Below are 14784 nucleotides of genomic sequence, written 5' to 3'. Positions count from 1 at the left end.
TCCACTGTCTCTGGAGGCTAGAAACGGTCATGTCCATATTTTCAAAGACTGATTGCATACGATTAGGCATGAAAACTCACCCAAAAAAACGGATCAGAAACTCCCCCATTTTCATGCAATCTGGACACTCAGAAAAATCTCATAAAATTCCACCCAATGTCTCCTTACGTGACCCTGCACCATACTTTGTTTATTGATGCTCCCTTGAATCAAACTGGGACATTTTATTATGTTGGAAGCACTATATAAATATAAGTTATTGGTTTTGTTTTGGAAATGTCTTAATATCTCATGCAATCCAAGTGCTGGAATTCTTGTACTGAAATGTGATTTGCAAGTTCATAATCATAGAGGCATACAGTGCAGAAAAGGCCCTTCAGCCCATCGAGTTTGCACTGACAATAACTACCACTAAAGTTGGGTAGTCCCATTTTCCACACTTGTCCCCATATCCTTGAATGTTACATTTCAAATGCTCATCCAAATACTTTTACAAATGTTGTAACATTTCCAGCCTCTGCCACCTTCCCAGATTCTCACCACTGTCTGAGTAAAAAGATTTTTTCTGAATCTCCTGCCCCCACCCCACCCAATGCCCCCTCATGATTGACTTCTCAACCAAGGGGAACAGCTGTTTCCTATTTGTCCTTCCCATATCCCTCGTAATCATGTTCCCCCCCTCAGCCTTCTCTGCTCTAAAGAAACCAATCCAAGCCTATCCAATCTCTCCTAATAGCACAAGTACCCTATCCCAGACAACATCCTGGTGAACCTCCTCTGTTTCAGATCCATCTCACCAAGTTTCCCTGAATTTCATGCACTTTCACCTACTCAGTCAGTCTCCCATGTGGGATCTTGTCAAAGTCCTCGCGAAAATCCGTATAAACTCCATCATCTACATTTCCCTCATCCACGCACTCAATCACTTTTTCAGAAAATTCTATCAAAGTTATTAGGCTGTGGCTTCCCTCCAACAAAGCCGTGCTGACTATCCCTAAAGAACCCATGCTTCCCAAGTGGAGGTTAATTCTCTCCTTTAGTATTTTCTCCAAAACTTTTCATTACGGACAAGTTGGGCTAATGAGTCTGTTTCCATGCTGTAAACCTATATATCATTGATGCGAGACTCACTGGTCTAAAATTCCCTGGTTCCTCTCTACCATCCTTCTTGAAAAGCGGAATCACTAGCCATCCTCCAGTCCTCCCATGGCCAGAGAGGAATTAAAAATTTGCATCAGGGTCCCTGCAATTTCCTTTCTTGACTCCAACAGCAGCCTGGGATGCAATTGTTCCGAGCCTGGGGATTTGCCAATTTTAAGCCCGTCAAAGCTTCTAATATCTCCTCACTTCCTATAACAAACAATGCAAATTCCTCACAGTTCCTTTCCGGAATTCTGAACCTATATCCTCCTCCTGAGTGAAGATCAATAAGAAGTAATCATTTAACACCCTTTCAATGTCCTGCGATATCATATCTAGATTATCCCGTTGGTCTCTAATGGGCCTACTCTTTCCCTGTTAACCTCTTCCCCTTGATATACTAGTAGAATATCTTAGGATTCTCTCTAATTTTATTTGCAAGTACTTTTTCATGCCCCCATTTTGCTCTTCTAATTGTTTTCTTAAGTTCCCTCTTGCACTTCCGATATTCCTCTGGGACTGCAGCTGAATTGCTCCCTATGGAGTTGCTAAAAGCCTTTCTCTTCTTCCTTATCCAGCCCTGAATTATGCCAGGTGTCAGGAAAGAACACGTCTGTGGCTATTTACATCTTTCTCAGATAAAATTTCAAATTGACGCTGAAGAACCATTTTTAATATAAGTGCTGCTTTTGATGTCTACCAGATAAAATGATTTCACTGTAGTGTAGTCCATTGTAAAGACATCATGCTATTTCAGAGGAGGTCAATTTGAGGACTACACATGTGCTGTTGATCTAAGTTCGTCTTCCAGTTCTTGCTTTTTAAGTGTCTTTCTGAGGAATGTGAATTCAGGTGGGAGGAACAGACATCAATGACCTGAGTCCACATAATTCCATCTTCCTAAGGTTATTTGCTGTAAAGGCTTAAATACATTCAGAACAAATTAGGAAGTAATTAAAAAGAAGGTTGCAATTTTATCTTCTGCTCATGGATTAGGAAAAAGAATTCTGTGATGATCATTGGCTGATGCGAACTTCAAAATCTGTAAATAAAGTTTGCAGAAATAATTCAGAACCAGAGATGCAAATGAGAAAGGAAAAATACAGGTGGAATAAACAACAGTCTAGTGGGGTGGAAAGAGCAATTGCAGTGTGTGCTCCTTCAGTGAAATTGGATCCACAGATGAATTGGAAAGAGAGGCAATGGCATTTGCAGGTTTGTAAGGTAGTCATCATTGTGAATACATCTCTCATTGATTACTGCATTGTATGAAGTAAGGGACAACTGAATTTGCATTGATAACTGGCTACTAGTGGATTGTCTCCAAACAACTGAATGTGAACCAGCCTCCCACCTATTGAGTCCACTACACTTCCCCCTGCCTTGGAAAAGCAGCCAGCATAATCAAGGGCCCCGGACATACTCTTTTCCACCTTCTTTCATTGGCAAAAAGATACAGATGTCTGAAGACATGTGCCAACCGACTCAAGAACAGCTTCTTCCCATGTGCCATCAGATTTTTTTGGATGGCACAGTGGTGCAGTGGTTAGCGCTGCTTCCTCACAGCACCAGGGACCCGGGTTCAATTCCGGCTTGGGTCACTGTCTGTGTGGAGTTTGCACGTCCACCTGTGTCTGTGTGGGTTTCTTCCGGGTGTTCCGGTTTCCTCTCACAGTCTGAAAGATGTGCTGATTAGGTGCAATGACCTGAATGGGTGCTGGATTGTGGTGACTAGGGGAGTTTCACAGTAACTTCATTGCAGTGTTAATGTAAGCCTTACTTGTGGCTAATAAACAAACTTCATACTTTGGAAAGGTCCAATCACACAGTAAGCTAATCTTTCTCTTTACCCTATCGGTAACTGCAACACAATACTCTGCACCCTATTCTTTCCTTCTCCCCTTTGTACTCTTTGAAACGGTGGGTAACCAGGGAGAGAGTTGGCCCACTCAAGGACAAGGGAGGGAATCTATGCGTGGAGCGAGAGGAAATGGGTGAGGCATTAAATGAGTACTTTGCGTCAGTATTCATCAAAAAGGATTTGGTAGATGTTGAGTCTGGGAAAGGATGTGTGGATAGTTTGAGTCATGTTGAGATCAAAAAGGACGAGTCATTGGGGTTCTTGAGAAACATTAAGGTGGATAAGTCCCCAGGGCCTGATGGGATATACCCTTGAATACTGAGAGAGGCAAGAGAAGAAATTGCTGGGGCCTTGAGAGAAATCTTTGTATCCTCACTGGTTACAGGGGAGGTCCCAGAGGATTTCAGTATAACCAATATTGTTCCTTTGTTTAAGAAGGGTAGCAAGAATAATCCAGGTAATTACAGGCCGGTGAGCCTTACATTAGTGGTAGGGAAATTATTGGAGAGGATTCTTCGAGGCAGGATTTATTCCCACTTGGAAATAAGCGGACGTATTAGTGACAGGCAACATAATTTTGTGAAGGGGAGGTCGTATCTCACAAACTTGATTGGGGTTTTTGAGGAAGTGACGACGATGATTGATGAGAGTAGGGCAGTGGATGTTGACAAGGTCCCTCATGGCAGATTGGTGCAGAAGGTGAAGTTGCATGGGATCAGAGGTGAGCTAGCAAGGTGGATACAAAACTGGCTTGGTCAAAGAAGACAGAGGGTAGCAGTGGAAGGGTATGTTTCTGAATGGAGTGCTGTGACAAGTGGTGTTCTTCAGCAATCAGTGCTAGGACCTTTGCTGTTTGTAATATATATAAATGACTTGGAGGAAAATGTGAATGGATTGATTAGTAAGTTTGCGGGTGACACAAAAGTTGGTGGATTTGCAAGTAGTGATGAGGACCATCAGAGGATACAGCAGGATATAGATCAGCTGGAAACTTGGGTGGAGAGGTGGCAGATGGAGTTTAATCTGGACAGATATGAGGTAATGCATTTTGGGAGGCTTAATACAGATAGGAAATATACATTAAATGGCAGAACCTTAAGAGAATTGATATGCAAAGGGATCTGGGTGTACAGGTCACTGAAAGTGGCAATGCAGGTGGAGAAGGTAGTCAAAAAGGCATGCAGCATGCTTGCCTTCATTGGCTGGGGCATTGAGTTTAAAAATTGGCAAGTCATGTTGCAGCTTCATAGAACCTTGGTTAGGCCGCACTTGGAATATAATGTTTAATTCTGGTCACCATACAACCAGAAGGATGTGGAGGCTTTGGAGAGGATGCAGAAAAGATTTACCAGGATGTTGCCTGGTATGGAGGGCATTAGCTATGAAGAGAGGTTGGAGATTTGTTGTCACTGGAGCGACGGAAGTTGAGGGGAGACCTGATAGAAGTCTACAAGATTATGAGAGGCATGGGCAGAGTGGATAGTCAGAAGCTTTTTCCCAGGGTGGATGAGTCAATTACTAAGGGGCATAGGTTTAAGGTGTGAAGGGCAAGGTTTAAAGGAGAGGTACGAGGCAGATTTTTTACGCAGAGGAGTCGGTGCCTGGAACTTGTTGCCGGGAGAGGCAGTGGAAGCAGATATGATAGTGACTTTTAAGGGGTGTCTTGACAAGTAGATGAATAGGTTGGGAATAGAGGGATATGGTCCTGGAAGGGTAGGGGGTTTTAGTTAAGTCAGATAGCATGGTCAGTGCAGGCTTGGAGGATCGAAGGGCCTGTTCCTGTGTTGTAATTTTCTTTGTTCTTTGTTTATAGCTGTGGGATTCTACGACCTCACTCAAGCGAGACCAGAAATTCATGCCCAAGATCCACAGACATTTCCATTATCCGCCTCCTCACCCATTACGGTTCCGTGGCAGGTGGGGCAGTAGAATCTGGCACCAGGGTTAGATGGGAAAGTGAAGTTGAGGTCAAAGATCTTTTTGAGCTACAGAGCAGGCACAAGAATGTGTGAGCCGACTCCAACTCCTTTTTGTTATGTCCTGAGATTGTAGAAGTGTTATAGAAATTAAAACTTTCTTTCAAATTTTTTTTATTAAATTGTTTTATATATTTAAACATCAAGAGCTTACATAAGACAAAGTAGCCAAAAGAATCATGCAGAAAAGAATGGAACTGTACAATGTACTTTTGTGAACCGCTGACTTTTACTTTTTGTGGTTTTTTTTTACAGATTGTTATGTACCTGGGGCAGGCCTCCAAAGACATCATCAAATGGCCTCGCCCGTTATCCCCACCAGTTGTAAAGTTGGAAACAAGAGTTGATGCGGAGTATGGTATGCCATCAACGCATGCTATGGCAGCAACCGCTATCTCCTTTACGTTCCTAATTGCTACAATATACAGATACAAGGTAGGAACTCTTCATTCTATTCCTGAAAGGATCTCATAAATATAAAACTGCATCAGAGGATACAGCAGGATACATTCAGTGACATGCAGCTTTAAGGTGAATTATAGGTTTCATTTTTTATTACTAAGCATCCCTGTGCTAGTTGTTAATACCTATCTATTTCCATAGTGTACTGACAAAATAGCCTTGCCGAGGTACAGACAGACACAGAATTACAAGCTAAAAGTTAGCAGCTTCTAATTCACAGCATTTGCTGATAGTTTCACAGTGGTGAGGGGTGCATTTAATGGGAAACCCCATTGATCAGAAGATCTCACCACTGGCCAATGGCAGGCTGCCTCCACAGAGAGGGTATGAGGAAATTCCCACCTGAAGAGCTCCTTTAAATGATGAAACTTAAATTATGTTCATATTCCCTGTTTCTGTTCCAATAATATCCATGTCTCAATCCATCTACATATACTTACTGATTATTTCATGTTAAAGAAAAAGTAAAAGTTAATTAATTATAAATCTGGAACAATTTTATTCAATCTAACCCTCCTTCAATAAAAAGCTATCTGAACTAAAAAGACTCTTTGACAAAAGCAAATTGTTAAATGCTGGTAGTAATGATTGGTTAAATTATGTTTATAGATTTATTAGTTTACTTACTAATCTAAATTTAATCAGACTTTGCACAGACAGTTTGTAACTAGATCTCACCACAGTGTCAGTTATTGATCAGTTGCTCTGTGAACACTTCTTTCTCCAAGAATCAGTGCAAAGCTATTTTCAGTTCTGGATGGCTTGCTTCCTTTTTCCATTTCTAGCCAGATAACTTCTTATCCCTGAACTGATTTCATGGTGAGGGTTATTCTGGAAATTCCTTACATGAGCCAGAGCTAGACGAATCTTCCAATCTTGCTTAAATCCTGACAAACTTGTCCTCTTCAATCCAAGCATGAACACCCACCTGCATTCTACACAGTGAACAAAATATTGGCTTTCTCTTTCTCTCTGCTCTGTCTCAATTTTTGACTGACCTGTCTGTAAGGCTCAGGGATATATTAAGAAAAAAACATGTAATCTGAGATTAGAATGGCTTGCTTTGGTCTATTACCTCTCTAAACCCACCCCCATGACAATGTCAACCACATGGGTCTTGCATCCAGGCAGAAATGCTGAGTAACTATCCTTTAGACTCCCAACTTCATTCTACCTTGGAATTAAATAGATAATTTAAAGTATAACTTTCTACTGAATCAAAATCACAAGGTTCTGCATTGAAGTCCCAGATCTGAGCACTGATATCAAGGCTGACACTCCAATGCAGTACTGAGGAAGTGCTAGACTGTCAGACCATCTTCAGATTAGGCATTAAACTGAGGACCCATCTGTTCTGTTGGAGAGATATAAAAGATCTCATGGCAGTACTTTGAAAAATAGCAGAGGAATTCTCCCAGTTTCCTGATCAGTATTCATTGCTCAATCACATCAACAAAATATCTAGCCATCATTGAGTTGATGTTTGTGGGACCTTGGCTTCTGTATTTCCTATATTACAAAGTGACTACAGTTCAAAAGCATTTAATTTGCTACGCAGAGCTTTGGTCACAAAACGCACTATATAAATACATGTCTTTTATATTTAATAAAGAGCTAACAAAACACTGCAAGCTGAATAAACCAATGCTGTTTAAAACAGCATAATATTTCTGAGTTGTTTCATATATCCCCAAAATTCAGCATCAAATTGTCTTCAAATGAAACACTGCAATTGTGAACTGGTTTTTTTTGAGTGAAATAAAATAGATTATGTTTTGTCTTTTGACTGACAGTTCCGACAAATAGAAATTTGTGAAAATTGGCATCTGGCTAAACAATGACTTGCACATTCTAAGGTCATTCATTTTTATCACGTCCACATCAGACTCTGCAGTCAGACTGCTTTGTAGCAGTGCTTACTTGGTGGTGCCAAAATACCATAAACTTGGAATGGCAGCTTGAAAACAGTTCTTTGTAAAGAATAGTAAATTGAGAAGGCTGGCTAACCATGAGTGCATGAAAATTAAAAATATTTCTTTACTGCAACATTTATGCAGAAAATGAATGCTTTAAGCTACACAAATGTCATTTGAGTCACATTACTTCTTGAACAAATTTAGTGAATATTTTCAAAGGATCAAATGATTGATAAAGTCCTTTAGATCATTCTTATTAATGGTGTTAACTGAATAAGTATTGCCGGAATAAATGTCAATAGCATCACAATGACCCCCATCAGCATAAGACCAGAAAAGGTCAGATAAAACAAAACTGAAAACTTATGAAGGAACCATTGAATATTTTTGTTGATCTCTTTAAAGCACAAGTCAATCTGCCTAAGTTTAGTCCAATAAATCTGTACTTAATATCTTTATCAGTCCTTAAGAAACAGTTAAGCAGTTGATATAATCAACTTTATGATTTAAACATATGAATCTGCCAATTTTTTTTACTAGCTCAGTACCTGATGGCAGTAGATAGCTTGCATAGCTATGTGTTTAGTCCATGTTAAATACTCTCCATACGTTATGTATTGTCTGTGCTGATTATATTTGCAGCAAAATTTGAGGTCTCTCTGGCCAAGGAAATAAATGCAAAAGAAACATCTTGACAGTTTGTCAGAAGAAGCAATGACATGTGTGGGAATGTATTGGCAATCTCACACTGGGTCTCAGAATAAAAATAGTCCCTATGCACCGCTCCAGGGACCACAAGAATTGTATGAATATATTTTTCCCATTAATGTTCTCCCTGGATTAAGTTCCTAAGCTGTTGCCTTAGGTGTTCTTGAACTGGCAACCAGGAATTGTGGCAGGGTGACCCATACAGCTTCACTCACTTATTGAGCAACCTTTAAAGAAAATGTATCCCATACTTGTCAAAGTGAACGTTTTATGCCTGATCTTGCTCATCTATGGCACAGTGCCAATTTCCACCATTCACAAAATGATAGCATCTATGACTTTTACCCTAGTGACAACGGTCAACATACTTTAGTTTCCTATATGTGTCATTTTAGCTTTTCTTAAATCAACAACTTTCTGTACAATGGAATTGCAGTAATTATGTTCTTTTTAAGGTCAGTTAACAGCATACACATCATATATACTAATTTGCTTATCAGACATTTGCCAAGTCCTCATGGTGTTACAAATTTATCCTTTGTGTTTTTTTACAACAATTTAATACCATAGTGGGATTTTTTAAAATTAATTTGTCCTCACATATAGTTATTATCATAATGTACTCCTATCAAACAGGGAGAGCTCATTTTTACAAATCATAGAATCCCTACAGTGCAGAAGGAGGCTTTTTGGCCCAACGAGTCTGCACCAACAACAATCCCACCCACCCCTATTCCTGCAATCCTAAATACTTAACATGCTAATCCCCCGACACTAGGGCATATTTTAATGTTGTATAGTTTATGTGTATTTTAATTTAATTTTAATTGGATCAGTTCTCTCGGTGAAATTTGCTGTACTGAATAATTAATCTATTCCATTAATAGTGACTTGATTTGCTCGATTTACAGTATTCAGTTGCATTTGGACTAATGGCTGCAACGGTGCTGTCTGCTCTGGTCTCACTCAGTAGGCTCTATACAGGAATGCATACTGTGCTGGTAAGAGATCAATTCCCTTTATTACTAAGTTAGCTCCAATTAAAAATAACTAACAGAAGCACAGAAGACCAGATGATATTATACATCAATCATCCAAAGGTATTCAGTATTTAGGAAGGATAAATAACAAGGTAAAGGTGATAAAGTTGCTTTGATTAAAGAGGAAATTAACACAATTGTAAGGAATCATGTTAGCGCTGACAATGTGGAAGCAAATTCAATAGGATCTGCTTTGAGAGCTTGAAGCATGTTAACTGCTCTGGAAGTGGCAGGATGAGTCCTTCAATGGGCACTAAATGTCCATTTAAGGGTCTGAATTAGTGTCAGAGCAATTGGGAAGGCAGCCTCCCACTTTCAAATTCACCTGAGTGGAGGACATTTATTCCTGTTCATTGTGAAGCAAGGACACCATCTCTTGCCAAATAGCATCAATGCTTAACATCTATGGTCACACAAGGAGGATAAGTAATTTAACAGGACTACTAGAATCATGACATTATGATCTAAGAAGTGTCAGTACCTCTAAGATGCAAGAGGAATGAAGTTCAGGATCAAAATGTTAGGTTTTGACCCGAGTGATTGCTAACTCAATCTTTTCAAACAGGTATTTTTTCAATTGATGGATTCAGATTTGATAAATAGGTTAATCTTCCACTGGAACATAAATAAGTTTGTTCTTAACTTGTGGTACATGTATGATGTTGCACCATTAACACCACAAACACCATTGGTTCACATGTCAGCTAGCAGTTTTGAGTATCATGACTACAAATTAGTTATTACAGTCTTTCCTAAACATGAAAATTAACAAATTATCAAATTATTGCTCATTTTAGTTGCCAGGATTTTATTGCAGTCCATACCCAACAATTCAGAAAGAGTGTTAACTTTTTATTGGGTTTTTCAAAGATATACTACTGAACTACTTTAATAATAGTTTACTGTCAATGTATGCTAATTCTGTGTACATCAATTTTCAGGATGTGATCTGTGGAGTCCTGATTACTGCAGTGCTTATGGCTCTTACATATCCTTTCTGGAACATTCTTGACAATTTTCAGTTAACCAGTCCTCTAACTCCCATCATTGCAATTGTTCTGCCCTTTCTCATGAGTTATAACTATCCAGAATTAGACCATTACAGCCCAACCAGAGGGGACACCACCATTATCCTGGGTGTTGCATCAGGATGCATAGTTGGATTTTGGATGAACTATCAATATGGTCGAACATATGAACCTACAGGATCTCTCCCATTTGAAATACCATCCATAACCGTGGAAGTTGTGTCGTTGGCCATTGCACGCTTTCTCATTGGAATTGTTGTTATTGTCGCTACTCGCCAAGTTGTCAAAACTATTTCCCTTAAAGTACTGTATGCTTGGTTTGATGTTGCAGGACATGATATGGAAGCTAAGAAAAGATTGAAGATTGAAGTACCATATAAATTTGCAACATATTCATCTATTGGCTTCAGTGCAACAGTCATAGTGCCTTTGCTGCATCAATTACTTAAACTATGAGGATTGCTAGTGGATAGTTTCTCTACAAATTCATATGGGTCTGAGATGCATTTAATGTGTTGATGAGGACCTACTGGAAATAAATTTCCTGCAAACACTACCAAGACTCAGTTTCCTATTTATATCCTTTAGAATTGTTGAAGATAGATTAGTACTATAGTACCCGCAGAAAGCGACTGGCCCGGATGGACTACCTGGATGAGCACTCCAGCTGCGCGGATCAGCTGGCGGAGGTCTTCACAGACATCTTCAGCCTCTCTTTACAAAAATCTGAGGCCCCTATCTGCTTCAAGAGGACAACCATCATCCCGGTACCTAAGAAAAAGCAACCGTGTGCCTTAATGACTATCAGCCAGTGGCTCTGACATCCATCATTATGAAGTGCTTCAAAAGGCTACTCATGGCACGAATCAATTCCAGTCTCCCGAACTACCTGGATCCACTACAGTTTGCTTACAGCCACAACAGGTCCACAGCAGACACCATCTCCCTGCACTGCACTCAACCCTGGAACACCAAGACAAGGACACTTATGTCAGACTCTTATTTATTGACTACAGCTCAGCCTTCAACACCATTATTCCCATGAAACTCATCTCCAAACTCCATGGCCTGGGCCTTGGCACCTCCCTCTGTGACTAAATCCTGAGCTTCCTAACTCACAGACCACAATTAGTAAGGATAGGCAACAACACCTCCTCCACAATCATCCTCAACACCAGTGCCCCACAAGGCTGTGTCCTCAGCCCTCTACTGTACTCCTTATACTGTGACTGTGTGGCCAAATTCCCCTCTAATTCGATTTTCAAGTTTGCTGACGACACCACCGTAGTGGGTCGGATCTCAAACAATGATGAGTCAGAATACAGGAATGAGATAGAGAATCTGGTGAACTGGTGCAGCAACAATAATCTCTCCCTCAATGTCAACAAAATGAAGAAGATTGTCATCGACTTCAGGAAGCATAAAGGAGAATATGCCCCTGTCTATGTCAACCGGAATGAAGTAGAAAGGGTCAACAGATTCAAGTTTTTGGGTGTCCAGATCACTAACAATCTATCCTGGCCCCCATGCTGACATCATAGTTAAGAAAGCCCACCAATGTCTCTACTTTCTCAGAAAATTCAGGAAATTTGGCATGTCAGCTACGACTTTCACCAGCTTTTACAGATGCACCATAGAAAGCATTCCTTCTCGTTGTATCATAGCTTGGTAGGCTCCTGCTTTGCCCAAGACTACAAGGAGCTATAAAAGATCTGGAATGTAGCCCAGTCAATCACGCAAACCAGCATCCTATCCATTGACTCTGTCTACACTTCCCGCTGCCTCCGCAAAGCAGCCAGCAAAATTAAGGACCCCATGCACCCTGGACATTCTCTCTTTCGCCTTCTCCCATCAGGAAAGAGATACAAAAGTCTGAGGTCACATACCAACTGACTCAAGAACAGCTTCTTCCCAGCTGCTGTCAAACTTTTGAATGGAGTTGCCTTGCATTAAGTTGATCTTTCTCTACACCCTAGCAATGACTATAACACTACATTCTGCACTCTCTCGATTCCTTCTCTATGAATGGTATGCTTTGTCAGTATAGCACACAAGAAACAATATTTTTCACTGTATGTTAATACATGTGACAATAATAAATCAAATCAAATCAAATCTTCCACTTAGCAGGACATCTACACAAGACAAGCTAACAGCCAAGGGAAGCAACAATGTATGCTGCATGAGATGAGGTTGTTGATTGGTTGGCAAGTGGATTCTGACTGGTGGAGGCATTTCCATATTGAACTGATAACTCCCAAGCTTTTATTTCAAATACAAACCAGACAGACCAACTCTGATTGTTCAAGGCATTGCCATGATGAATGAACTAGGGAATGGCTGCTCCCAAGCTTTCATTTAGCTGGAAGAAGTGCAATGCATGGACATACTCCTTCTGTCTGCAAAGAACTGGGCCCTATGCATGAGTATCTGTGACTTCTGGCATGTGTAAATGAACCACAAGTTAGGTAGAAGCCACACAGTCAGAAATTTACAGCATGGAAACAGGCCCTTTGGCCCAACTTGTCCATAGCACCCTTTCTTTTTAAACCCTTAATTTAGTCCCAATTGCTTGCATTTGGCCCATATCCCTTTATATCCATCTTACCCCTGTAACTGTCTAAATGCTTTTTAAAAGACAAAATTGTACTAGCCTCTACTACTACCTCTGGCAGCTTGTTCCAGATACTCACCACCCTCTATGTGAAAAAAATGCCCCTCAGGACACTTTTGTATCTCTTCCCTCTCACCTTAAACCTATGCCCTCTAGTTTTAGACTCCCCTACATTCACATAAGGATCTGTTCATTTGTCATGGCAATGCCTTAACCATTCAGAGTCCATTTGCCAATGAATCAGCACTCTCTTCTTATGCAGTATGAATTATTGTTCGCTTGACTTTTGGTTTATCTTATGTTGCTGTCCTGTATGATGAAAAGATTTGAAAGCATATGTCTTTTTTACCCAGTGGTACTTAAGTTCTGTATGACAAACAACTATAACTATTCTTTGTGAGTATATGAAATTGTCCAGTTGTTTACTGGGTCTCCTGGATTTGTCCTATTGCTAGCCAAGAGTGTGTGTGGGTGATCTATTCTCAGTGCAACAGTGCAGTGAATGAAACGTTTAAATGTGCAAGGGAGACCTGGAATAATGCCTCCTTTTGTTTTCCTTCTCCTGGTCTCCAGTTTTCAGCTTCCCAACTGTAATATGTTGGAGTTGAGGGATCATAGGGATGAACCCACATTTCATCACTCTTCAATACTACATACTGTCGCTTCAGTGTACTTCCCAGGATAGCCAGGACAGCTTTACAACAGATTTCCTATTTAAGTGTACTGCATGAACCACTTTCTTGGAGGCATTGGTTCAGGAATATCTGCATCAGGAAAAAGAGATCTTTTAAACCAACCTTTCATGCCAATTTCTAACTAAAAGCTAATAACATTAGTTTTGATTAGTAATGAGCTATACCCTAAAATATTCAATCTTTTCAAAAAGGCCTTTTTGGAAAAAAAAGGATTCAGATTTAATGAACAGGTTAATCTTCCATTGGAACATAAATAAATATGTTATTAACTTGTGATACATGCCTGATGTTGCACCATTAGAACCACTAATACTGTTGGTTCATATGTCAGAAGAGGTTTTGAGTGTCATGACTGCAAATTAATTGTGGCAATCTTATCCAAACATGAAAATTAACAAATTATCAGTGTCCTTAAATATCCACTATCTTCACCGCTGGCTCACCATGGATATAGTACATCGACAAGATGTACTCCAGCAACTTGGCGAGGCTTCTTCCAAACACACAAACCTCTGGCACCTAGATGATCAAGGGCAGCAGGTCCATGGAAACAGTACCACTTTTAAATTCCCCTCCAAGTCATACACCATCTGACTTGGATTTATCTTATCGTTCCTTCATTGTTATTAGGTTACAATCCTGGAACTCTCTACCCTGCAGGCCTTTCACTACACCTATTCTACACAGGCTTCCACAATTCAAGTGGTTCACTTTCTCAAGTATCATTAAAAATGGAAATAAATGTTTTTCTTTCCTGTGACACCCAAACTCTTGAACAATTTTTTAAAAAGTTCTATCCATTCCATGAATAATTTATTTTAACTTCTGACCATGTTCTGAGTATGTATTGTACTGATAATTTAGTCATAATAGCTGCATTTCTGTAGCACCTTGAGCATTTCTGTAACACGTTTCACAGTGTTTCAGTCACAAGGAAAAAATAGGCACTGTTGGATGTGAAGGTGGAGAAACAGTGAAATCATCATCCATTTATTATTGGTCAGTCATAACTAAGCAGAGGTGTAGCAATTAGATTGTGAATGCAGCATACTCTGGAAAATGTTATTTGAAACAAATATGTAAAACTTCCGTCAATAAAGAGTACCCAACTTCAGCCTTACTTTCTTCTTCAAAGTCCCTGAACATGCTGTTGCCTCCAAAGTTTATGCCTATCTATTGCAGAACTCTATGCTTGAAACTCTTCAGTCTGATTTCCTCCTCTTCCACTGTGTCGAACCAACTCCTACCTTTCTTAAGTGTCATAGAAGTCTGAAAATGAAGTGTTCATTTTTGGGTGAGTTTGGCACTGCAATCTTCCCAGTTGGGGCAATGGGTTGGGTGGTG

General features: G+C 40.0%; 1 protein-coding gene across 3 annotated transcripts in view; it reads left to right on the top strand.

Moving 5' to 3' along the window:
• sgpp2 (sphingosine-1-phosphate phosphatase 2) overlaps nucleotides 1–14784 on the top strand; it is a 52336-nt gene that overhangs the window by 27130 nt on the left and 10422 nt on the right. For 2 of the 3 annotated variants that reach the window (XM_080185538.1, XM_080185537.1), the window contains 3 exons: nucleotides 5233–5412; nucleotides 8975–9064; nucleotides 10045–14774. In XM_080185538.1, coding sequence (XP_080041664.1) covers nucleotides 5233–5412; nucleotides 8975–9064; nucleotides 10045–10587 — 813 coding nt within the window. In that variant the 3' untranslated portion in view covers nucleotides 10588–14774. Of the gene's footprint in view, nucleotides 1–5232; nucleotides 5413–8974; nucleotides 9065–10044; nucleotides 14775–14784 lie in introns of those variants that run through there. The other variant, XR_013886322.1, reaches the window with a different exon arrangement.

This window comes from Carcharhinus amblyrhynchos, chromosome 3 (genome assembly GCF_965287045.1).
Source record: "Carcharhinus amblyrhynchos chromosome 3, sCarAmb.v2.hapA, whole genome shotgun sequence".
Taxonomy (NCBI): domain Eukaryota; kingdom Metazoa; phylum Chordata; class Chondrichthyes; order Carcharhiniformes; family Carcharhinidae; genus Carcharhinus; species Carcharhinus amblyrhynchos.
This window is presented reverse-complemented; position numbering and strand designations above follow the sequence as displayed.